Below are 26,978 nucleotides of genomic sequence, written 5' to 3'. Positions count from 1 at the left end.
ATATATTTTATTTTGATAATAATGAATCTGATATGCTCTAATGGTCTCTGGTTTCTCATACGTCATCCATCCATCATTCATTCCATTCACTTAAAGCATCATCTTCATGGACAGGTATATCTGTCGGTGACTGGTCGAGAGACGTCGAATCTTTATACCTCATAGAGCTCAGCTCAGACTGGATCTCAGTTGCGGAAGTTTTTGACCCCCAGAAGGATTTCACTGCCGCCCTGGTGGGATAAAAACATAGGGACATTGAAACAATAAAAACTAAACTAAATGAAGTTCGGGTTTATATTTTCATTCTATAAAAGTGCCTTTTACTCAAAATTTTAATTCCACTTAGAATAGACCAGCTGCACCATCACTGATGAAGCCTCAGATTTGTCAGGTATAACACACATAGAGTCAGGGTTTGTCTTTAAGGGAATTGGGAGGTTACAATGACCAAGTTTTAAGGTAGTGAGAGCAGCAAAGGTAGTCACGTTTTTCTATTTTTTTTTTAAACAGCTGCTTTGTAAAATTATAAACTGCTTATCTGAAAGCTCTCCCATGCCTGGAAAGAAATCATGATGTTGTTTTTAAAAGCATCCATATACAAGATGGGGTAGCCTGAAAGGACAGCATCAGGATGCATACAGGAGACCCTGTGGGGCAATGGTCTGAGCTTCACTGCAAATGCATGGGGATTGAGGAAGATGTCAATCAAAGGCGACAGCGCATCCCAGCCTTTTACCTACCAATTTATGATGATGAAAATCAATACGAAGATCACAAATATGCAGATAATGACTCCTATGGTCAGCACGAAAACTAAGACTGCATCAGTGTCTGGTCTGCTGGATCTTCTCATCTGCAGTTCTAAAAGTAGAGAAACATGCAGTGATGGATGCCACCAGAAACAAGTGGGAATGACTAATACCTAAATGGGCTGTTCCTTTAAAGTAATTTTGTGGATATAATCTCACTTTCTGAGATAAATAGAAGAGTAATTGCTGGCAATAGGATAGGGATATACTTAGTTTGCTAACAAACTGGGAAGAGAACTTTCTCAAACTGACTATCCTGGCTGTATTTCTTGGATTTTTTTTTTGGGGGGGGGGGATTTCAGCCTGTCTAGTCATTTATCAAGTGAATTATTTCGGTAAGCCAAAGTTTTAAATTTTGATTCAGTATGATTTAGTCAATGTTACTTTTTATGGTGATTGTTCTAAGGCAGGTCTAAGAAACCTAAGAAGCCTATTACTAAGTCATGCAGACGTTCTTCCATTTCCTCCTTAAAACATCATTGACCTAAATTTTATGCCTAGGATTCCAATTTACCCCTGGTTTTTAACATATAAGCTTGGGGTTGACACTCATTGTTCTCACACACACTCATAAGTCAGATGTTCTCTTTCTGTTGTCAGGCTGTTGAGGGGGCAGAGCCAGTTTGCAGATGTGTGCCAGCATCGCTATTCCATAGGCTGGTGAAGGGGCAGTATATATCAGTGATACAGTTTGTGAAATTGATAGCTTCCCAAAGGTTCTTTTGTTCCCCAAATTCTAAAACACACAAAAATAATCCATTATTTTTGAAAGGGGCATATGAATAAATACTGTGTTATACAGACAGGTAAGTAAACCAGAGACCAAAGAGGTCTGATTATTTGTATAAACTATGATTTGACTATTTTACCATTTTAATTTTACTATGTACCGCTATGTGAGGATCTCTGCGTGGCAATCGCCTGGTTTGTTCCTATCCTCTTAATGCTGTGGGTTATAACCTGTTTTTGTCATTAATCATATAGTGCAAATGCAATTTATTGACCCCCCCTTTAACGAGTCCTATGCACAATCACAAAGGTGCATTTATATCTCTCTTCCAATAATGTCAGATTGAAAAACAATCAAGGATTTCAGATTTGTCGAAGTGGAAGATTTTAAAACAGAGATAATATTTAGGAGTAGGTTCTGAAGGAAAATGCAAAATTCATTAGATTTCACTCACTAGCACTCAACATCAGCTGAGAGAGGATGGAGAGTAAGGGGTATAGAGATGTTTATTCCTGAAGAGAAGTCATCTTGCAAGGACCACACAAACCACCTGCATATCTAAGTTTCTTAAGAAAGCTGAATTTCCTCTTAAAATTTTCTAAGAAAATTTTAATGCAATTAAAATAATGAAAAATGACTTGAATTTCAATGCTTAATGTTTTAAATAAACACAGCTTATCATTACCAAAACAAAGTACCATAAATTGGGTAACTTAACAGCACAAACTTATTTCATATTCTGGATGCTATAAATAATTTAAAAATGAATTGTGGGGCCTAGTGAGTCTGGGGCTATCTTCTCAGTTTTGGTAGCTGAGCTGGATCTGTTTTCAAGTGCCTGTCCCCACCCCCACTGCCTCTCTCATTTCTCTTCCTTCTTCCTTTACTGCCCTTCCCTTTGCTTAACTCTCCCTCTCTTTCTTCTTCTGGTTCTCCCTCCCCTTTCCAAAGGTCTCTTTTTTAGGACACCAGTCACAGTTTCATCTTCACAGACCTCTTTGTATATTTACAATCTAAGTACTGAGAAGTTAGGAGATCAACATATCTTAGGGGCATACAATTAAATCTTCAAACAATGCCTAATTATGGAAAACAGTCATTGTGAGTGGAAACATGATAAAGGAAGGAGAAAGAAACAAATGGGAAAGGGAAATTTTCTTTTTCCTCTCCACCACTTCTCTGCCTCCCTCTGTCTCTGTCTCTCTCTCTCTCTGACTCTTCTCTCTCTCTCTCTCTCTCTCTCTCTCTCTCTCTCTCTCTCTCTCTCTCTCTCTCTCTCTCTCCCTCCCTCCCTCCCTCCCTCCCTTCCTCCCTCTCCCCCTCCTCTCTCTCCCCCTCTCTCTGGAACATGGTTTCTCTCTGTTGCCCTTGCTGTCCCAGAACTTACTATAAGTTGGCCTTGAACTCAGAGAGATCTGCTTGCCTCTGCCTCTCAATGCTGAGATTAAAGGGCATGCACCATTACGTCTGGCAGAATTTTTCATTAGCTATATCTATTCTAATAGTCCTATTTTATATTTGATTCATTCCAATACTGTAGAGTGTCAATTATTTGTAACAAAAGTGTTTATTTGATATATAAACAAGCAAAATGTCAGGGGTCTGGGTGTGTCAACTGTCATAGTTACTTAAATATTCTGACATTTTGTTGTTTAAGTGTGCAGTGGCACACTTAAACTAAGTGGCACTAAGTGCCACTAAGTGGCAGAGGTACTTCACCATCTCTGAGATGCTCCAAGAAAAAAATAAGTCAACATTGTCTCAATAAAGGACAAGAATTTGGAGTCTGTGCTCTCTTAGCTTACACACCAGCAGATAATGTTCCTAAATGTGAAAAATGCTAATACTTAAATGTTCCTATTAGGGATCAGGCAGTGCGGATCAAGTCCACAGATAGCACAGAAACCAACAGCATCATAAGCTATGGCAAATTGAGAATGTTTATAAAGTTTGCTGGTCCTCCAGTTTTTCTCATCTTCTTGTGCTTTTCTTAGTAGGTACTTGCTACTGAAATTATCTCATTGATGATGTCTCAACATAATGGTTGTTATCTTTTACCTCATAAATGTTTGCAAGTTGCAAACTAAAACACATCAAGAAAGTTTAACTAGGGGTGCGGAGTTGGCAGACACCCCCAAGGTCCCGAGAGGACACTCCACAGGATCTTAGGACCTCTGGTGAGTGGAACACAACTTCTGTTCCAATCAAATCGAGTGGGACCTGAGACAGCATTAATTAGGGAAGCAGAAAACAAGGCCTGACCAGGATCACAAGTCCCTTCCAGTCGGCACCAGCACTGGGTCACCGTGGGCTCAGAGTCGGCGGACACCCCCAAGGTCCCCAGAGGACTCTCCAAGCGATCTTAGGACTTCTGGTGAGTGGAACACAACTTCTGTCAGGAGGCAAGTTCGAACGCCAGATATCTGGGCACATTTCCTGCAAGAGAAGAGCTTGCCTCCAGAGAGTGCTCTGACCACTGAAACTCAGGAGAGAGTTAGTCTCGAAGGTCTTGCTGATGGAGACTAACATAATCACCGGAGGAACAAGCTCTAACCAGAGAAAACTATAAGAACTAACTCCAGAGATTACCAGATGGCAAAAGGCAAACATAAGAATCTTACTAACAGAAACCAAGACCACTCACCATCATCAGAACGCAGCACTCCCAACTCACCCAGTTCTGCGCACCCCAACACACCCGAAAAGCTAGACCTGGATTTAAAAGCATATCTCATGATGATGGTAGAGGACATCAAGAAGGACTTTAGTAACTCACTTAAAGAAATACAGGAGAACACTGCTAAAGAGTTACAAGTCCTTAAAGAAAAACAGGAAAACACAACCAAACAGGTAGAAGTCCTTAAAGAAAAACAGGAAAACACATTCAAACAGGTGATGGAAATGAAAAAAACCATACTAGACCTAAAAAGGGAAGTAGACACAATAAAGAAAACCCAAAGTGAGACAATGCTGGAGATAGAAACCCTAGGAAAGAAATCTGGAACCACAGATGTGAACATCAGCAACAGAATACAAGAGATGGAAGAGAGAATCTCAGGTGCATAAGATTCCATAGAGAACATCGGCACAACAATCAAAGAAAATGCAAAATGCAAAAAGAACCTAACTCAAAACATCCAGGAAATCCAGGACACAATGAGAAGACCAAACCTATGGATAATAGGAGTAGATGAGAATGAAGATTTTTCAACTTAAAAGGCCAGCAAATATCTTCAACAAAATTATAGAAGAAAACTTCCCAAACCTAAAGAAAGAGATGCCCATGAACATAAAAGAAGCCTACAGAACTCCAAAGAGACTGGACCAGAAAAGAAATTCCTCCCAACACATAATAATCAGAGCAACAAATGCACTAAATAAAGACAGAATATTAAAAGCAGTAAGGGAAAAAGGTCAAGTAACATATAAAGGCAGACCTATTAGAATTACACCAGACTTCTCACCAGAGACTATGAAAGCCAGAAGATCCTGGACAGATGTTATACAGACACTGAGAGAACACAAATGCCAGCGCAGGCTACTATACCCAGCCAAACTCTCAATTACCATAGATGGAGAAACCAAAGTATTCCACAACAAACCAAATTCACACATTATCTTTCCATGAATCCAGCCCTTCAAAGGATAATAACAGAAAAAAAAAATACAAGGACATAAACCACACCCTAGAAAAAGCAAGAAAGTAATCCTTCACCAACCAAAAAGTAGACAGCCACAAGAACAGAATGCCAACTCTAACAACAAAAATAATAGGAAGCAACAATTACTTTTCCTTAATATCTCTTAATATCAATGGATTCAGTTCCCCAATAAAAAGACATAGACTAATAGACTGGCTACACAAACAGGACCCAACATTTTGCTGCTTACAGGAAACCCATCTCAGGGAAAAAGACAGATACTACCTCAGAATGAAAGGCTGGAAAACAATTTTCCAAGCAAACGGTCTGAAGAAACAAGCTGGAGTAGCCATTCTGATACCTAATAAAATCAACCTCCAACCCAAAGTTATCAAAAAAGACAAGGAGGGGCACTTCATACTCATCAAAGGTAAAATCCTCCAAGAAGAACTCTCAATTCTGAATATCTACGCTCCAAATGCAAGGGCAGCCACATTCATTAAAGTTTAGTAAAGCTCAAAGCACACATTTCACCTCACACAATAATAGTAGGAGACTTCAACACACCCTTTCATTAATGGACAGATCGTAGAAACAGAAACTAAACAGAGACACAGTGAAACTAACAGAAGTTATGAAACAAATGGATTTAACAGATATCTACAGAACAATTTATCCTAAAACAAAACCTTCTTCTCAGTACCTCATGTGACCTTCTCCAAAACTGACCATATAATTGGTCACAAAACAGGACTCAACAGATACAAAAATATTGGAATTGTCCCATGCATCCTATCAGATCACCATGGACTAAGGCTGATCTTCAATAACAACATAAATAATAGAAAGCCAATATTCACCTGGAAACTGAACAACACTCTTCTCAATGATACCTTGGTCAAGGAAGGAATAAAGAAAGAAATTAAGAACTTTTTAGAGTTCAATGAAAATGAAGCCACAACATACCCAAACTTATGGGACACAATGAAAGTATTTCTAAGAGGAAAACTCATAGCTCTGAGTGCCTCCAAAAAGAAATTAGAGAGAGCACACATTAGCAGCTTGACAACACACCTAAAAGCTCTAGAACAAAAGGAAGCAAATTCACCCAAGAGGAGTAGATGGCAGGAAATAATCAAACTCAGGGGTGAAATCAACCAAGTGGAAACAAGAAGAACTATTCAAAGAATCAACCAAATGAGGAGCTGGTTCTTTGAGAAAATCAACAAATAGATAAACCCTTACACAGACTCACTAGAGGGCACAGGGACAGCATCCTAATAAACAAAATCAAAAATGAAAAGGGAGACATAACAACAGATCCTGAAGAAATCCAAAACACCATCAGATCCTTCTACAAAAGGCTATACTCAACAAAACTGGAGAACCTGGATGAAATGGACAAGTTTCTAGACAGATACCAGGTACCAAAGTTAAATCAAGATGAGGTTAATGATCTAAACAGTCCCATATCCCCTAAAGAAATAGAAGCAGTCATTAATAGTTTCCCAACCAAAAAAAAAAAAAAAAAAAGCCCAGGACCAGATGGGTTTAGTGCAGAGTTCTATCAGACATTCAAAGAAGATCTAATTTCATTTCTGTACAAACTATTCCACAAAATGGAAGCAAAAGGTACTCTAGCCAATTCATTCTATGAAGCCACAAATACTCTGATATCTAAACCACAGAAATATCCAACAAAGAAAGAGAACTTCAGACCAATTTCCCTTATGAATACCGATGCAAAAATACTCAATAAAATTCTCGCTAACGGAATCCAAAAACACATCAAAACAATCATCTATCCTGACCAAGTAGGTTTTATTCCGGGGATGGTTTAATATACGGAAATCCATCAACGTACTCCATTATATAAACACACTCAAAGACAAAAACCACATGATCATCTCCTTAGATGCTGAGAAAGGATTTGTCAAAATCCAACACCCATCCATGATAAAAGTCTTGGAAAGATCAGGAATTCAAGGGCCATAGCTAAACATAATAAAAGCAATCTACAGCAAACCAGTAGCCAACATCAAAGTAAATGGTGAGAAGCTGGAAGCAATCCCACTAAAGTAAGGGACAAGACAAGGCTGCCCACTCTCTCCCTACCTATTCAACTTTGCATGTGAAGTCCAAGCCAGAGCAATTAGGCAACAAAAGGAGATCAAGTGGATACAAATTGGAAAGCAAGAAGTCAAAAAATGACTTTTTGCAGATGATATGATAGTATATATAAGTGACAATAAAATTTCCACCAGAGAACTCCTAAACCTGATAAACAGCTTCGGTGAAGTAGCTGGATATAAAATTAACTCAAAAAGTCAATGGCCTTTCTCTACACAAAGAAAAAACAGGCTGAGAAAGAAATTAGGGAAACAACACCCTAGTTGTCACAAATAACATAAAAAACCTTGGCGTGACTCTAACTAAGGAAGTGAAAGATCTGTATGATAAGAACTTCAAGTCTCTGAAGAAAGAAATTAAAGAAGATCTCAGAAGATGGAAGATCTCCCATGCTCATGGATTGGCAGGATCAACATTGTAAAAATGGCTATCTTGCCAAAAGCAATCTACAGATTCAATGGAATCCCCATCAAAATTCCAACTCAATTCTTCAACGAATTAGAAAGGGCAATCAGCAGATTCATCTGGAATAACAAAAAACCTAGGATAGCAAAAACTCTTCTCAAGGATAAAAGAACCTCTGTTGGAATCACCCTGCCTGACCTAAAGCTGTACTACAGAGCAATTGTGATTAAAAACTGCATGGTATTGTTATAGTGACAGACAAGTAGAGCAGTGGAACAAAATGGAAGACCCAGAGATGAACCCACACACCTCTGGTCACTTGATCTTTGACAAGGGAGCTAAAACCATCGAGTGGAAAAAAGACAGCATTTTCAACAAATGGTGCTGGCACAACTGGCGGTTATCATGTAGAAAAATGCGAATTGATCCATTTCTATCTCCTTGTACTAAGGTCAAATCTAAGTGGATTAAGGAACTCCACATAAAACCAGAGACACTGAAACTTATAGAGGATAAAGTAGGGAAAAGCCTTGAAGATATGGGCACAGGGGAAAAATTCCTGAATAGAACAGCAATGGCTTGTGCTGTAAGATCGAGAATCAACAAATGGGACCTCATAAAATTGCAAAGCTTCTGCAAGGCAAAAGACACCGTCAATAAGACAAAAAGACCACCAACAGATTGGGAAAGGATCTTTACCTATCCCAAATAGGATAGGGGACTAATATCCAATATATATAAAGAACTTAAGAAGGTGAACTCCAGAAAATCAAATAACCCCATTAAAAAATGGGGCTCAGAGCTGAACAAAGAATTCTCACCTGAGGAATACCGAATGGCTGAGAAGCACCTGAAAAAATGTTCAACATCCTTAATCATCAGGGAAATGCAAATCAAAACAACCCTGAGATTCCACCTCACTCCAGTCAGAATGGCTAAGATCAAAAATTCAGGTGACAGCAGATGCTGGCGAGGATGTGGAGAAAGAGGAAAACTCCTCCATTGTTGGTGGGATTGCAAGCTTGTACAACCACTCTGGAAATCAGTCTGGCGGTTCCTCAGAAAATTGAACATAGTACTACCGGAGGATCCAGCAATACCTCTCCTGGGCATATATCCAGAAGATGTCCCAACCGGTAAGAAGGACACATGCTCCACTATGTTCATAGCAGCCTTATTTATAATAGCCAGAAGCTGGAAAGAACCCAGATGCCCCTCAACAGAGGAATGGATACAGAAAATGTGGTACATTTACACAATGGACTACTACTCAGCTATTAAAAAAAATGAATTTATGAAATTCCTAGGCAAATGGATGGACCTGGAGGGCATCATGCTGAGTGAGGTAACCCAATCACAAAGGAACTCGAACAATATGTACTCACTGATAAGTGAATATTAGCCCAGAAACTTAGGATACCCAAGATATAAGATACAATTTGCTAAACGCATGAAATTCAAGAAGAATGAAGACCAAAGTGGACACTTTGCCCCTTCTTAGAAATGGGAAAAAAACACCCATGGAAGGAGTTACAGAGACAACATTTGGAGCTGTGACGAAAGGATGGACCATCTAGTGATTGCCATATGCAGGGATACATCCCATAATCAGCTTCCAAACGCTGACACCATTGCATACACTAGCAAGATTTTGCTGAAAGGACCCAGATATAGCTGTCTCTTGTGAGACTATGCCGGGGCCTAGCAAACACAGAAGTGGATGATCACAGTCAGCTATTGGATGGATCACACGGCACCCAATGGAGGAGCTAGAGAAATTTCCCAAGGAGCTAAAGGGAACTGCAACCCTATAGGTGGAACAACAATATGAACTAACCAGTACCCCGGAGCTCTTGTCTCTAGCTGCATATGTATCAAAAGATGGGCTAGTTGGCCATCACTGCAAAGAGAGGCCCATTGGACTTGCAAACTTTATATGCCCAGTACAGGGGAACCCCAGGGCCAAAAAGGGGGAGTGGGTGGGTAGGGGATTGGGGGGGTGGGTATGGGGGACTTTTGGGATAGCACTGAAAATGTAAATGAGGAAAATACCTAATAAAAAATAAATTAAAAAAAAAAAGAATTTCAAGTCTCTGAAGAAAGAAATTAAAGAAGATCTCATCTCAGAAGATGGAAAGATCTCCCATGCTCATGGGTTGGCAGGATCATTATAGTAAAAATGGCTATCTTGCCAAAAGCGATCTACAGATTCAACGCAATCCCCATCAAAATTCCAACTCAATTCTTCAACAAATTAGAAAGAGCAATCTGCAAATTCATCTGGAATAACAAAAAACCTAGGATAGGACAAACTCTTCTCAAGGTTAAAGAACCTCTGTTGGAATCACCATGCCTGACCTAAATCTGTACTACAGAGCAATTGTGATAAAAACTGCATGGTACTGGTATAGCAACAGACAAGTAGACCAATGGAATAGAATTAAAGACCCAGAAATGAACCCACACACCTATGGTCACTTGATCTTTGACAAGGGAGCTAAAACCATACAGTGGAAAAAAGACAGCATTTTCAACAAATGGTGCTGGCACAACTGGTGGTTATCATGTAGAAGAATGTGAATTGATCCATTCCTATGTCCTTGTACTAAGGTCAAATCTAAGTGGATCAAGGAACTCCACATAAAACCAAAGACACTGAAACTTATAGAGGAGAAAGTGGGGAAAATCCTCGAAGATATGGGCACAGGGGTAAAATTCCTGAATAGAACAGCAATGGCTTGTGCTGTAAGATCGAGAATCAACAAATGGGACCTCATAAAATTGCAAAGCTTCTGCAAGGCAAAAGACACCGTCAATAAGACAAAAAGGCCACCAACAGATTGGGAAAGGATCTTTACCTATCCTAAATTAGATAGGGGACTAATATCCAATATATATAAAGAACTCAAGAAGGTGGACTCCAGAAAGTCAAATAACCCCATTAAAAAATGGGGCTCAGAGCTAAACAAAGACTTCTCACCTGAGGAATACCGAATGGCTGAGAAGCACCTGAAAAAATGTTCAGCATCCTTAATCATCAGGGAAATGCAAATCAAAACAACCCTGATATTCCACCTCACACCAGTCAGAATGGCTAAGATCAAAAATTCAGGTGACAGCAAATGCTGGGGAGGATGTGCAGAAAGAGGAACATTCCTGCATTGTTGGTGGGATTGCAAGCTTATACAACCACTCTGGAAATCAGTCTGGAGGTTCTTCAGAAAACTGGACATAGTACTACCGGAGGATCCAGCAATACCTCTCCTGGGCATATATCCAGCAGATGTTCCAAGTGGTAATAAAGACACATGCTCCACTATGTTCATAGCAGCCTTATTTATAATAGCCAGAAGCTGGAAAGAACCCAGATGCCCCTCAACAGAGGAATGGATACAAAAAATGTAGTACATTTACACAATGAATTACTACTCAGCTATTAAAAATAATGAATTTATGAAATTTCTAGGCAAATGGATGGACCTGGAGGGCATCATCCTGAGTGAGGTAACCCTATCACAAAAGAACTCACATGATATGTATTCCCTGATAAGTGGATATTATCCCAGAAACTTAGAATAGCCAAGATATAAGATACAATTGTGAAACACATTAAACTCAAGAAGAACGAAGACCAAAGTGTGGATACTGTGCCCCTTCTTAGAATTGGGAACAAAACACCCATGGAAGGAGTTACAGAGACAACGTTTGGAGCTGAGACAAATAGGATGGACCATCTAGAGACTGCCATATCTGGGGTCCATCCCATAATCAGCCTCCAAACGCTGACACCATTGCATACACTAGCAAGATTTTGCTGAAAGGACCCTGATATAGCTGTCTCTTGTGAGACTATGCCAGGGCCTAGCAAACACAGAAGTGGATGCTCACAGTCAGCTATTGGATGGATCACAGGGCCCCCAATGGAGGAGCTAGAGAAAGTACCCAAGGAGCTAAAGGGATCTGCAACCCTATAGATAGAACAACATTATGAACTAACCACTACCCCCCACCCCACCTGGAGCTCGTGTCTCTAGCTGTATATGTATCAGAAGATGGCCTAGTCGGCCATCATTGGAAAGAGAGGCCCATTGATTGTGCAAACTTTATATGCCTCAGTACAGGGAAATGCCAGGGCCAAGAAGTGGTAGTGGGTGTATAGGGGAGTGGTGGGGAGGTTATGGGGGACTTTTGGGATAGCGTTGGAAATGTAAATGAGGAAAATACCTAATAAAGAAAATTAAAATTAAAAAAAGAAAGTTTAACTAGTAAACATTTATTTTTTATTTTATTTTTAATTAGATATTTTCTTCATTTACATTTCAAGTGCTATTTCCAAAGACCCCTATACCCTCCCCCAGCCCTGCTCCCCAATCCACCCACTCCTGCTTCCTGGTCCTGGCATTTCCCTGTACTGGGGGCATATGGTCTTCCTAAGACCAAGGACCTCTCCTCCCATTGATGCCCAACTAGGCCATCCTCTGCTACATATGCAACTAGAGACATGAGCTCTGAGGGTGCTGGTTAGTTCATATATTGTTGTTCCTCCTATAGGGTTGCAGACCCCTCAACTCCTTGGTACTTTCTCTAGCTCCTCCATTGGGAGCTCTGTGTTCCATCCTATAGCTGACTGTGAACATCCACTTCTGTATTTGACATTGCCTCAGAAGAGATAGCTCTCTAAAACCCTTTGTAGCTGATTTTCATTTCAATAAAGGGCACTGTGGATGGTTTCCAGATTGCAAGAAAAACTTTTTAGACTTGGAATTAGTTTCAGGAAATGCACATACTCCCTTAAAGTTACCTACCCCTTTTAGAAGATGTATACATAAAGAAACTTCTCTGGGAATAAGAGTTCTAGAATATTTAGTGATATAATGGCTGATTTGGATCTCATCTTGACTACATCCAAAATCAACTAAAAGCCAAGCAGGTGAGCACAGCTATGAGAGAGTTTTCTTGGTGTCAGGCTACATAAAATGACATGGGAGAAGGACTCTTTTGTCTGCTTGTCCTCACTCTTGCTGTCAGCTTCATCTAGCCTGATGCTGAGGCATGGCTCTGCTGGTATTAGAACCTATTTCTTTAAGACTCCAATTTAGTTGGACGATCAGCTGAGGAATCCAGCTTCATGGGCTGAACAACTAATGGATTCTCGGTCTTCCACAGGGACACTGCCATTGTTGGGCTATCTGAACCACAGTCTGGAAAGTACTCTAATAAATCCCCCTAATACTGAGGCTACCATTTCTGCTCTCTAGAGAATTCTAACACAAGTGAGTTCTCATAAGAACTTGTGACCAAATACTCTTACCAACAAAGAGAACATTAAAGATGGCTAAGAGAAACTAAGTTAGAGGAAATAGAAGATGTCATAGGTTAAACTTAATGAACATTTAAATTTCACGGGAAAAAACAATTTCTAGTACTCAAAGTCATGTTCAAAGCTAGAGCAAGAACTTTAACACTGCATTATCAAAAACATAATTTAAAGCCAGCCATGATAGCACATCACACCTTTAACACCAGCACTTAGGAAGCAGAGACAAGCAGATGAGTTCAAAGTCAGCCTTGTCTGGTGAGTTCCAGAATAGTCAGGGCTACCGAGAGAAACCCTATTTCAATACACACACACACACACACACACACACACACACACACACATACACACACAGAGAGAGAGAGAGAGAGAGAGAGAGAGAGAGAGAGAGAGTTCAAATGGATAACTCTAAAAAGAAGTGCTCTGATTTTTTTTAAGTCTTAATTATATTTTCTTCTGAAACCATACATGATAACGCATTTGTGTATGTTCGTTTTCATAGTAGAAATAAAGCACTACTATATTTCAAGTTGAAGGTCTAGGCTTTATTTTCTTTAATGGTGAACTCTCTTGCTTAAAGATTCATTTACTGATGTATATGAGTGCTTTGTTTGCATGTAGGTCTGCACACCAGAAGAGAGCACTGTATCCTATTAAAGACGGTTGTGAGCTGCCATGTGAGTACTGGAAATCGTACTCAGGATCTATGGAAGAGCAGTCAGTGCCCTTAGCTGAGCCATCTCTAGCTCCACGACTGGGTTTTTAAAAAAAAACAGCTTCCTGTAATTTATGTGCCAGATCCATATTGATCTACTAAGTCAGAAGCTCTAGTGTGGTGTCGCTAGAGACCTGTGTTTTAAAAAGCCCTTTAGGGAGTTTTGATGTTCATGGATGTAAGTTTGGGGTATAATCAAAGCAAGACACTACTGGATACTCACCATTTGTTGTATAGACGGTGAATTTAACAGATGCTATCATTTCATTATTATCCAAGGTGTCACACTCAAAAGCCAGAGGACGAACTTCTCTTGTTATTTCCAGGACTGCTGAGTCATTTGTCAGTATAACAGGTTGCTATTAAAGAAGAAAGTATGAATGGTCTTAACTGGGTTCACTTAAATGCCAACCGAGACAGTGAAAGACAAGTAGGACTTGCTAGATCATTAGCAAACACAATAGGTTGCCAAGGGAAGGAAGCACTCTAACAAAAGGAGAGTTGCTCTTATCCTAGTCTGTAATTAATTATACATATATGATTTAGAATCAGATTCTCTAGACTTCAAATTCCAACCTGTTGACTATGGCAGTACTTTCTGTGCTAGTTAGTGTTTGTCAGCTGGACACAAGCTAGGGTCATCTGGCAAGAAAAATTGTCAATTGAGAAAATGCCTCTATCTAACTGAACTGTTGGCAAGTCTCTAGGGACATTTTCTTGATTGATGACTGATGTGAGAGGATCCAGATCAATGTGTGTGGAGTCACTGTGGGCAGGTGGTCTTGGGATGTTAAGAAAGTGGGCTGAGTTAGTCATGTAGAGAAAGTATTCATGGTTCTTCCTCAGGCTCCTGTGTTGATTTCTCTCAGTGTTGAGCTGTTACTTGGAACTGTAAGCTTCTGTACTGTCTGGTTTTGTGTCAACTTGACACAAACTGGAGTTATCTCAGAGAAAGGAGCTTCAGTTGAGAAAATGCCTCCATGAGATCCAACTGTAAGGCATTTTCTCAATTAGTGATCAAGTGGGGAGGACCCCTTGTGGTTGGTGCCATCTCTGGGTTCTATAAGAAAGCAAGCTGAGCAAGCCAGGGGAAGCAAGCCAGTAAGGAACATTCCTCCATGGCTTCTGCATCAGCTCCTGCTTCCTGACCTGCTTGAGTTCCAGTCCTGACTTCCTATGATGTTGAACAGCAATGTGGAAGTGTAAGCTGAATGAATAAATGCTTTCTTCCCTAACTTGCTTCTTGGTCATGATGTTTGTGCAGAAATAGAAACCCTGACTAAGACAGTTTCAGTAACTATTTCCTCCCTAAGTTGGTTTTGATCAGTGTTTTATCACAGCAACAGAAAAGCAAACTAAGACACTTTCTATACAATAATTACTCTTCTGTAAAACAACACAATTTATTATTAAGTCTATAGAGTTGTTATATTTTGTGTAAGTGAGCTCTAACACTCAGTTAATCTGGCATTTAAAACACCTTTAATTAATGTTATTTATTATTTATCATGCCATACCTATATAACCCAATAAGAATCTTGATTCCAAAACAGAATATATCATAAAATGTGTGAGTTTAAGTTATGATTATAGATGACCTTAAGATATATGTACTTTTAGTCTGACAAAAAAATCAAATTCCAATCGTATAATAATGTTGTATGATTTTTAACTCCATTTTTCAAATTGCTTTCTTAAAACATCAGAACTTGGTACCAAATATTATCAGCCACTATAAATATGGGATTATTTATACACAGAATACTTACTTGGTCTGGCTTTAGAAGCTTCCATACATATTTGAAACGATTTTCAGGAGATATATGAATACATGATAGTCTAGCACTATCAAGATTTTCAGAAATTGGTTTGCCCCCTGAAAAAAAGAAGAAAAAAATCGACAATACCACTGGGCATAGAACCGCTTTATATGGCCATACTCTTTTTCTAAGTAAACAATTTTAATTATATCAGTAACCAAGGATCAGGAGACATACACTATCAAGACACTGAGCATACTATAATACACATCTCTCTGTGTGTGTGTACATAATATGAGAGACTGGCTCTGAAAATCTAACTTTCTAATTTTTCCAGTTGAATAAACAGATCCAAAGTTATGATGGAATCTACTGATGATCCCAGAGAAGATAACAAAAGCCGGGTTAGAATCCAGGTCTCAAATCCTATGTCCCTACAGTGGCAAATAGTTTTAATGTAAGGAAAACTTTACACTGCCTGAGGACCCTTTCTCATATGCAACACTGCTGTAAAATGTCATCCTCAGATGCAGAAACCAACTGGATGCTGAAGACACTGAATCTTGTAATTGGGAGTCTGATTATAGAGGCATCACCAAAAGAAGCCGGAGAGCAGACACCAGAGCTTCTCATGTGGATACAGGACAAGGTGGCAAAGGAAAAGGCATTCAACTTAGTGATATGTTACTTTGAACCTGGAGATCTGCCTATGGCTTCTAATTTAGGGTTATGAAACCTCATTAAACAAGTTTAAATGTCAGAAAAGCCCGATATGAAACGAACAGCTCCAAGTTCCAAGTTTAAGGTTAACCAATCTACAGATAAAATGTCATGGCCATAGCATCAAAAATGTTCCACTTCAGGGCAGGCTCAAATACAGACCCCAGGCCCAGTGAAACAGCAGCATATCACAGTCTATACATCACTGAACTGTAAATCAAATGCAGCTACTTAGAGCTCTGATTGTCTAGACACGGGGAATTTAATTTTTTATTATTTCTTTTTATCAGCTGATGAGTCTCCCTGTACTCAGTACTGGTTGAGGTTAAAGGTACTTTCCCAGCACAAACCCTCCTTCAGCACATATGGATTCAACTTACAGCCACAATCAACAGGTCCACGGCATTCTTCCACACGAACAACACACTTGGATTCACCTCCAGGGCATCCATTGGTTAGAATTACTTCTCTGATACCAACACCTTTAGTTAAAGAAATGAGCAAATGTTCACATAAAAGTAGCTGCCATGGCTCTTTTCTCCCATTCTGGTCTGTGCTTTCTTTAGTTAAATTTTGTTTTGTTTTGAGAATGTTTTCTTAATTTTAAAAATTAAGTCCCCAAGCTTGAGATGACAACACACATAGATTTCTGTAGACTCCCTGCTCCACTGATTTCCTAAAATGGTATTTCCTCAAGAATGTCTCATAAGATGCATAGTTGCTATTCTATTTCCATCAGAAAAAGGATCTATGCTCACATGTACATTTGAAAATATTCCAATACAGTTAAAAGGACCTCTTTAGTACAGAAGTTTTGGGGAGCTTACAGTATTCTAATACTATCATACATAATTCTCCATTGACTAAAATATAAAAATACTACATTTCAATATTTTTGAAATCAAAACTTATTTATAAATGCATGTTTTAAGCTGATACCTTTTTTTTTCCTTTTTAGAGTACATAAAATATGCTTCCTAAAGCCAATAAAATCACATTTGAAATAATACATAGGTTTACAAACATTTATCTGATCATGGAAATTTTCAGAGTTGGGGTTTAAGCTTCTGAGAAAAATTCCAAAATCATATTTTACATGCTGCTTTTTAATAGCTGTATTGACAAAGTCTCTGTCTTAAGTATAGATGGGATAAACTATTAAGCACACCAGCAAGACACTCCTTATGAAACTGTCACACACTTTAATAAGAAATCAAACAGTTACTAGCTGATCCTAGAGTCAGTGGTTTCTAGTTCCATCCTGTAATGAACAATGCAATAGTCTGGGCAGTCTAACTTCATCTTCTGGTCTGCTAGAGCCCCCTCTTTAGCCCCTAACAAGGTGTTAATCATAAGCTCAGTTTACAGAAAGGAAAGGCTGAAGATGACAGGTGGCTTACAAATTTATGAGTCCATGCATACAAGTCATCCGGAGAGCTTTATAAACATGTGAACCCAGTCTTGAAAACGTCTGAAACCTACGTTTCTAACAAGCTCCTTGGTGATGTCACCCCTTTGAGGGTTAATGAAGTGAACTGACTCCACAAGACCATGAGAGGGAAAGCTGAAAGATTACTAAAGTTGTAAAAATCACTCTGCTGTGGAAAATTCTCAAGCAGCAGCAACAACAAAACAGGTAAATTACAACTGAGAACTTGGGCTGTTTTATAACAATTACTGTCATTTTAATTATCACTACAAGGCTACGACCAGAACTCTGTTTTAAACTGCATTAGAAAAAATGCCTGCCAAGAACAAGGAGGAGGGGTGTATGGAAAGCTGCTGCCTGCTGGGAATAGGGGTTTAACCTGGGGTACTGAAAATGTTCTGCAGATAGTGCTGATGTGGACACGCTAGGGCCACTGAGTTGTTTACCAGAAAGTGGGTAAACAGAACATTTCATGTTATGCATATTTTTAGCACACACATTAAAGAAAAACCTGTCAGTTTTGGTAATTATTTTATCAAATATTTCACCTAGAACGGAGTCTGACGTAGATGTGTACAGACTAGAATCTCATCACGGCTGTGAGTTAGATTCTTCTGAGGAGAAACAATTTCATTTGTTAATCATCTACTGTCTTCTCATCATGCTGATTCCAGGCGATGGGTATAGAACCCAGAGGACTTCCAACATTAGCACGAGCAGCTTCCCTGTGAACTGATCCAAACTACAGACTCTTACACCTATCCACACTCCCAGGTTGTTAGGAACTCGGTCAGCCCAACAATCTGCTCTAACACATTTAGGGTAGCTGTTTGAGAACCAGTGGTCTATATAGCACATGTAGCCTGGATCCCAATCCTACATATGATATTTTGTTTAAAATTTCTATTTATGGAATAGACAGTGTCATGTTCCTTCACCATTACTCATCTCACAAAATAACACCTCCTTTTTCCAAAATATGACTTGCAAGCTAGAGAACCAGAGTATTTGTAATTGTCTATTACAAAGAAGCCTATTTCTTGGCAAGGTTGCCAAAATAGTGTGGGAATGCATCTGCTAGATCCACTGAAGATCTCCCATCTTTGAACATCTGTGAAGCAGAATTTTAGTTTAGTGATGCTAGTTTCTATGCAAAAAATACCCCAAACCTAAAATACACCCTCCTTTAAAGCAAATACTTAAGTGTTGTGTGTAAAATTATAGTAGGCATAGAAAGCAGTGAGACGTGAGGAACGTATAAGAAGTATAGAAATTACAAATACTTGGCATTTAACCTTTCAAGTCAGCATTTACTGCTCCTTTGGTCTGTGCTACTTACCACACGTGACTGTGCACATTCCGAATTCTACTTCTTTGACTATTGTTCTGTTCTGAACTAAAAATAAAGTTAAAAACATTATTTAGTCACATGAAAACTTTAGAAGTGAGAAGCACCTTCCTTGTGAGGTAAAGAAAGGGGTCGAGTAACTGTCCTGTGGTCAACAGATTTTTTTTTTTTAATGTTCTATTAAAACCAGGAAAGTAAAGTTGCTCCTTGCATAAATTTAGATATCACCATTGTAAATCAAATGAATCCTAAACCTTTAAGAGCATTCATTAAGTTAGAAATAACTACATTTGCCTTTGAATCTCATATATAACACAAAGCTTTTCTTCTTGACTAGCTAATACACAGTTAATTAAAATCCAACTGCAAAGGTGTAACAAAATATACACACAACAGTCTTTGACCTTAGGAAACATTTCCTTCTCTATTTTCTATAAAGAAGGAAAAAAATAAATTGTAATACAGAGCAATTTATATCTCCACATAAGTCCTCACATCAAGTATGCACTAAAATTATAAACAAATAAATTTCATTCATTTTGCAGGTTTGGATGGCAAATTTTGATGTTTCTAATATTTCAATCTACAATGCTTTATTTAGTATGGATATATCTATATATATGTGTGTGTGTGTGTATGGACATATATACATATACGCATATACACATATATACACACACATATATACACATATATAATATATAGTATAGGTATGTGTATGTATGTGTAATTATTTGAATATATAATTATTTGAGAAGTGCAGTTGTCTTGGTTCTAAATCACATTTACTTTCCTTTTGTGGTGTTTTGGGGTGGAATCTTGTTGTCTAGCACTGCTGGCCTTGAACAAAGTGATCCTCTTGTCTCAGCTTCTCTAGGATTCTAGGTATGAGCTACCATGCTAGGACATTTCCATTTTCCTAATCATTCTTAAGTTTACCATGAGTTCCTATAGTTACAGATGTAACCAAGACTTCAAAAACACAAATTAAGACTCAAATCGCAACATAAAAAAATATACAACAGGCTGCTAAAGGAGAATGTTAAAAAGCACTGGCTCTTCAGGCAATAAATCACACAGGAAGCATATCCAACTGGAAGTCCAAAATGCAGCTTCCACCACTTATTAGCTGCGTGAATTTGAGGGAAGCAATTTAAGTCTGTCAGACCCAATTAGCCCTTTGTAAAAACTGCAAAGCCGCCGGGCATGGTGGCACACACCTTTAATCCTAGCACTCGAGAGGCAGAGGCAGGCGAATTTCTGAGTTCCAGGCCAGCCTGGTCTACAAAGTGAGTTCCAGGACAGCCAGGGCTATACAGAGAAACCCTGTCTCAAAAAACAAACAAACACAAAAACAAAACAAAAAACTGCAAAGCCTATCTCACTTGATAGTTAACACTGAATAGATTATGAAAGCAACGCATAAATTGCTTAGGACTGTGTATCCACTGAAGACACAATAGTAAACCCAATTCACACTCATTTTGTAGTTATTAATTTCAGATTCCTAATTTTTTCTGTTTTCAATACTGTAAAACATTAAGCTTCACAGGCTTTTCACTCTGTCCTGTATTTGCTAGCATCAAATACAGTACTGTGAATCCAGAGCAGGCATTTGATATGTGTAATTAAATTAACATTGACTTTGTTAAATGATTTAAACTATCACGATGATCAATTTGAATTGACATTTTAATACTTGGAATGCCTGAAAACTTCTGGTTGGCATATTGAGGCATAAGGTAAAAACTGGACCCTGGGCATAAAATCCTATATAAAAGAATGACTTCTGAGCCATCAATACCATCTGTCAGTCAGCTCTATTATTCACTACCTATGTTACTCTGGGAAAATACAAAGTTCCTTCTTATTTGAGTTTCCTCAGAGGGAGAAAAAGACAAGGAGATGGGAGCCAGACAATATCCAAAGATTCTTTCAACTTTCATATTTTTTGATGTACTGAGTGTCCATTTAAAAATTAGAAATCCTACAAGTGTAACTCAGGAGAATGCTATAACAATGTAGCAAATAAGAAAACAGTAAGAGCCACCGATGCTAGTTAATTGGTTGGTGTCAATGTAAAAGGAATGATGTGTCAAAGGCCTGTGTCTTCCTCAACATGTTATTAATAACCTGTAAAAAGGACCTGGGTAACATGCAGACTGAATCTGGGGTCCCGAGACTGTGCCTGATGAGACATTTGCATGTGAAAGGGGCAGGGCTGAAGATCAGCCAACTCTAACCAAATGAAACCTCAGATGAAATTAAAGTCCTAGAGGTTGAAATCTCAACTTTCCAAAATTCCTATGTGTAGTTGTCATGAGAGAAGAAAGAGTAAAAACCACCAGTAACCTCAGCAGTGAGTTTAGAAAGAGGAAGACTGTAGCAAGGATTCCTAGAGCCTCCTAGAGCCTGGTCCACAGCCTGCAGGTAAGCACTCTACTGCACAATGTGACTGCTGGCACTCACCATGGTGAAACCGGAACCCTCAAACTGTTGCTTTGAGGAGAGGAGGCTTGTCAAGGTTGCTATCTCAGGGCTCTTATCCTTTCTTCAACTGAAGGACATATTTTTTACTTTCTTTTTATTGCACTACTGGGCATGAACCTGGAGTCTCAACGCTAGGTCAGTTTTCTAACCTGAGCTGTAGCTTTGCCCCTACTTCTCATTTTGCTTTTAAGAAAGGTTTCATTATGTTATATAGGATGGCTTTGAATTCACTTTGCATGACAAGTTGACCTTCAATTTACAATACTCCTGCCCCAGACTCTAAAATAGTTGGTATATAGACCTGTGCCACCAGGCACAACCACAGTTGTATTTTTATAGAGTGAAACTCATTTTATAATTTTCTATATATGTCTATGGGACCCTTTAATAAGCCTAAGAGCGTATTGACACAGAGTGTTTATAAAGCACATAAAGGAGAAGCTAAATTGATCTAACCTACTCTGCTTCCTTTTATCTGGAAGCACTGTTATTTCATCATTAGTCATCAGGTATCTCCAACTAGGTTTAAAAAACCAAAAGGATCAAATTGAAGACTGACTGGGATTACCTAGAGAGACAAGCAATTATGAAATAAAGCAAAGCTAAGAAGTGAACATCTCTGCCCATCTTTTTCCCCCTCACTGCCTGACTATCTTCCAGGAATGTGGGGTAGTCTAGACAGACCCCCATGTAGTCTGTTTCTAGGGAACAGTCAGTAGAGTTCACCAGAAATGAACAAAGTTAAAGTTTGAAAAGTGTTGTTTTTTCCCCTGTTCTGTACCTTTTGTTCCTGCTTGATCATGGCCAAGGGGAAAATGAACAGATAAAACCTTTTGAAATTAACAGACTAAATAATAGAGAGAGACAGCAATAGAAGTGGTAAAGGTCTAGTTAGTTATACAATCAGAACCTCAGTGATACACAGCATCTTGGATGAATAGCCTGGATTTTCTCTAACTTAAGTAGATACGGAGTTTCTAAAGATGAAGAAGACACATGCTACATCTTCCAAGAGAAAGAGTTTTCTCCTAAAATATTCTGCTGTAAAACTTGAACCCTCTTGCTTTTCTAAAAGCACAAGGGACAGTTCTACTTCCTTTTTCATTTTCATACATTAAATTAACTTGGTAAGATTTGACAGTACATCTCTATGTGGGAACTCAAAAGAAAATAGATGATGTTAACATGATTAAAGCGCATTGACTAATCTCCCAATTGTTTACAAATATAAAAATGAAAATGCTTTGCAACTATGCAGCAAAATGGCATTTTTCTCCAAAGAAAAGCATGCCTTTCATATTTTTTGTAAGTATTGTGTTTCGACAATAGTGTAAAAGAACCACAATAATGATGAACTAAACTCTATTAGAGATGCTGGTATTGAATTTACATGATGGATACATTCCAATTTTATGCATAACAGTTGAGAATTTAGGTGCGTTCAAATTATTTTCCCAGGTTTGAGTGCTCTAAAGGTAGGACATGCAAAAATTAGGGGGATTAGAAGACTGAAATTTTTATGAAAGCTTCCTACCCTTTTTTTCCTGCTACCCTTTACTTTTGTAAACAACTTGAAGCCAACTTAAAAGTAAAAAGAAAGAAAAGGAAGAAAAAATATATACTAGCTAGTAGATGATGACAATTTTTACAGGTCCACCAGGGCTACAAGGATCATGCAAATTTCCCAAAGAGCTGCAGAGTTCATGTGTATTGCCTCTGCTTCCAGTTTTGAACTCTCCAGCCAAAAGCACTTAGGCATGACACGGTATATCTACAATTTCAGAGGCTGCATGAATTTTCAAAAGTCCACTGATGTAGAAACTGAAGAAAAGAATATGTGCATTTAACTTTTGAATTTGATTGCAAAGGATTACACATCCAGTCCTAGAGGATGGCTCAAGTATTATATAGCACTTTACAGCTCGAATTTTCCTTTGATCAGTTTAATACTAAACTGTTCAAAGAACAGAAGCAATGCTTAGGACAGTCTCTTCTGTAGACCTTTCTTCCTCATGTTTTCAAAGTCAGGGAGTTCTTCAAGATCTCTGTAATGTTGCCAATGCAGGATCCCCAACAACCTCAATTTCTTTCTGATGCTGAGAGTCACTATCTGTGATCACTCACACTATATGTACAGATTGAGAAGAGATGAGAAAGACAAAAGACATTGAGACAATGTCAGCTGAGTCATTGTTGCAGGTAGGGAACCATCCTCCTTCAAAAGTCTGCCAAATTGCCATTGACATGAGAGTTACTCAGGAATATGTACAACTGCTTATAAGGTTCTCTTGTTTAATGAGCTAGGAGAATAAGCCATGTTTATGGAACCAAACATGGGTTTGTTAACACATAATCTAACAATGTCTTTATTTGGGTCCTTTTGTTTTCTGATGCCACTATCCTTTGAAGAATAAACACTGCACTGCCTGCTGTCAGGGTGCTGAGGGCTCCACCAAGATTATGGAAACACTGGGACAATTTTGTCAGCATATCATTTACGTGTGTGTGTCACAGTAAAAAGGAATCTGACTTCCCTAAGTTCCCCTATCAAGAACAGGTAGGGACAAGGATGTCAACCATTTTGGACCTTGAAAAATAGAACCACCACCCACCTACTATGGGAAGATGACTGCAGAGTAAAAAAACACAAAACACACACACACATGATTCCTCATAGTGAGAGGTTGCTTCCTTTCTTAAAAATGTGGTTTCCTTCTTCAAAGAAAAACTAAAATATTTCTGTAGCAATTTCTAATTTGCGCTTATTTTCCCAGAGCCTTCGGCATTAGCACTTTGTTTTTACAGGCCTTAAGATGCACAAAGTGGGTAAACATGGTGCTGATGTGAATGCCAGAAAACTCTACAGAAGATGGCACAGGTAATTCTTTTCTACAAAAGGATGGGCTTCTGGCCTCTTCAGGGCCTCCCATGCCCAAGGAGTCACTCACTGCCCTACCCTCTTCCTCGGCCTCGGCCTCGCCCGTGGTTTCGGACTCAGGCACTTCGCCTTCGTTCTCAGCCTCCTCCTCGCTCTCGCTCTCGCTCTCACTCTCGCCCTCGCGGGCCACGCCGGGTTCCTGGACGCCGCCGCTGGAGGTGACATTCGATGCCTGCGAGGCCTGCAGGCCCACCAGGATCAGCCATCCGATGGCCAGCAGCCCAGCGGGGCAGCCTGCGCCCCTGGTGCGCATGCTTCTCGGCCTCACGGCTGCCCAACGCACAGTCGCAGCCCCGGCTCTGGAGGAGAGGCTGCTTCGAACAGTGGCCAGAAGGCGCTGCGCTGCGAACCCCACCGTGTCTGGCAACCATTGAGGCGTCACCGCGCGTCACCCCATTCGAAGCCCAGACTTCAACAGCCAGGGTGCTGGAGGGGACAACAGGAACTCATGTGGGCGGGAAGGGGGGAGAGGAGGGGGGAGGACAAGGGCGGGACTTCCGGTGCCCTTTCTGGCCAGCCCTCACTTCCTAAACTAGCATGTTGGAAGGTCACCCTTGCCCCCTTTGCTGAAGCCACCTGTACCTGATGTCAGTTGCTTGGGTTAACTGTTTTGTTAATCCCCTGGCCTGCCAACGACCTTGGACATCTTGCTTCCTTTCTTCTAAGACATTACTTTTTGTACTTTGTTTTGTCTTGTTTTCTATTTCCTCGGCGTAGGTATTCAGAACTAGAATATGTGCACACTTCATGGGACTTGGTTCCAAAATACCCTATTCTTAACATCTGACTTGGGCTGATTGCAGTCTTTTTTAAAGTATGTTGCATTGGGCTGGATTTATGACTACAGGTGAGGGCAGTCTGCACACAGAGTATGCAGGGAAGCTGTTGCTGAGAATTTGGCGAATGGGCTCAATCATGCGTTTACATTTTTATACTGTCCACTTTGTTAGCTCCAGGGAAGGAAACAACTTTATGTTTCATTGCATTTTTAAACACCTAGTGGGACTCAACTTTCAAAGAGATATAAAAAAAATCCGGTTGTCTTAAAAATATTAGATCTCCTCCAAGTTTGATGATTTGAAAAATTCATCTTCAGATGGCTTCAGAGATCAGTGATCAGACCCTAGTAGGTTAGTCTCATAATGGCTCCACAGATCCCTATACTGATTTAAATTAGAATCTCTTCTGCTAGATAAGATCTTTCCCTAAAGTTGAGTCAGACTAGAAGCCAAAACTATTACCTTACTATTTGTACTTCAATCAGTTGAAGATCTTAGAGTTTATAATTTCCCACCACCTCATTCAGTATCAACGTACACTTTCTTGTCACAGGAATGGAGTGATATTCAATTGCATTCCTTATACTGGTGATGTTTTCTCTGGTCTTTAATTTATATTTCTTCTTGGGAATAGAAACAGGGATTTTTGAGTCAGGAAGTGACTTAGAAATCATTGTATTCTGAATCACTCATTATTGGGCCAGGAGACTGAGAACTCGTCAGATTGTCAAACTCAAGAGCACCCAGCAAAGCTGGGTCTCACAAGCAGCACTCGGAAATGCAGAGTGATTCCTGTGATCCCAAGACATACTTAGTGCAGTGACTACAAATTGAAAGTTCATTGACTGACAAAAATTAGGGTTGCTATGTGTCTTAGAGGCTTCTTATTGTGAAGACACACCATGACCACAGCAATTCTTAAAAAGGAAAATGTTTAATTAGGGCTGACTTACAATTCAGAGGTTTAGTCCATTTTCATCATGGTGGGAAGCATGGTGTCATGCAAGCAGATGTGCTGGAGAGGGAGCTGAGAGTTCTGTATCTAGATCCACAGGCAACAGGAAGAGACAGTGAGCCACTAGGTCTGGCTTGAGCTTCTGAGACCTCAAAGCACATACTCCACTGACATGCTTCCTCCAAAAGACCATATCTACCCCAACAAGGCCATAGCTCTTCATAGTGTCACTCCCTATGGGCCTATGTGGGCCATTTTCATTCAAACTACAATAGTGGTTTAGGGTTTTTTATTATTTTATTTATTAGCATTCTAAATGATGTCCCCTGTTCCTGTCCACCACGCCTTCTCTCCTTCACCTGTGAGAGGGTGCTCCCCTGTGTACCCCCCTCCCCAGGGCAACAAGTGTCTACAGGATTAGGCATATCCTCTCCAACTGAGGCCAGACAAGGCTTCCCTCTACTACATATGTTGGGGGGGGGGCGTCTAGGACCAGTCCATGTATCATCTTTGGTTGGTGACTCAGTCTCTGGGAGCTCCTAGGGGTCCAGATTACTAGACCCTGTTGTTCTTCCTATGGGATTGCCATTCCCTTCAGCTCCTTCAATCCTTCACCTAACTCTTCCATAGAGTTGGACCTCGGTCCAACGGTTGGCTGTTAAGTATCTGCATCTGTCACAGTTAGCTATTGGTAGGGCCTCTCAGAGGGCAGCCATACTAGGTTCCTGTCTGCAAGTACATCATAGCATCAGTAGTAGTGTCAGAGATTGGTACCCACCCATGGGATGGATCCCAAATTGGGTCAGTCACTG

At 39.6% G+C, this 26,978-nt stretch overlaps 1 protein-coding gene across 1 annotated transcript; it reads right to left on the bottom strand.

Moving 5' to 3' along the window:
- On the bottom strand, window positions 1–24,779 carry Spaca1 (sperm acrosome associated 1). The gene is made up of 7 exons (XM_021160881.2): window positions 24,451–24,779; window positions 18,996–19,052; window positions 16,608–16,709; window positions 15,517–15,623; window positions 13,971–14,106; window positions 741–861; window positions 1–230 (listed from the first exon to the last, which is right to left on the bottom strand). The coding sequence occupies exons 1-7, from the start codon at window positions 24,683–24,685 to the stop codon at window positions 74–76; spliced, it is 915 nt and encodes a 304-aa protein (XP_021016540.1). The 5' UTR covers window positions 24,686–24,779; the 3' UTR covers window positions 1–73.
- Window positions 24,780–26,978: the final 2,199 nt, after the last annotated feature.

This window comes from Mus caroli, unplaced genomic scaffold (genome assembly GCF_978045245.1).
Source record: "Mus caroli unplaced genomic scaffold, Mus_caroli_1 scaffold_6, whole genome shotgun sequence".
Classification (NCBI taxonomy): domain Eukaryota; kingdom Metazoa; phylum Chordata; class Mammalia; order Rodentia; family Muridae; genus Mus; species Mus caroli.
The sequence above is the reverse complement of the archived record's forward strand: the minus strand, read 5'-3'. Positions and strand labels throughout refer to the sequence as shown.

Bases quoted from the DNA above. Each gene is read 5' to 3' on its own strand.
- Spaca1 (XM_021160881.2), bottom strand. From the start codon at position 24,685: ATGCGCACCAGGGGCGCAGGCTGCCCCGCTGGGCTGCTGGCCATCGGA. The intron at 19,053-24,450 runs GTAGGGCAGTGA...CTTTATTTTTAG, and splicing joins GGCCGAGGCCGAGGAAGAGG to TTCAGAACAGAACAATAGTC. The intron at 231-740 runs GTAGGTAAAAGG...TTATCCCACCAG, and splicing joins ATTTTCATCATCATAAATTG to GGCGGCAGTGAAATCCTTCT.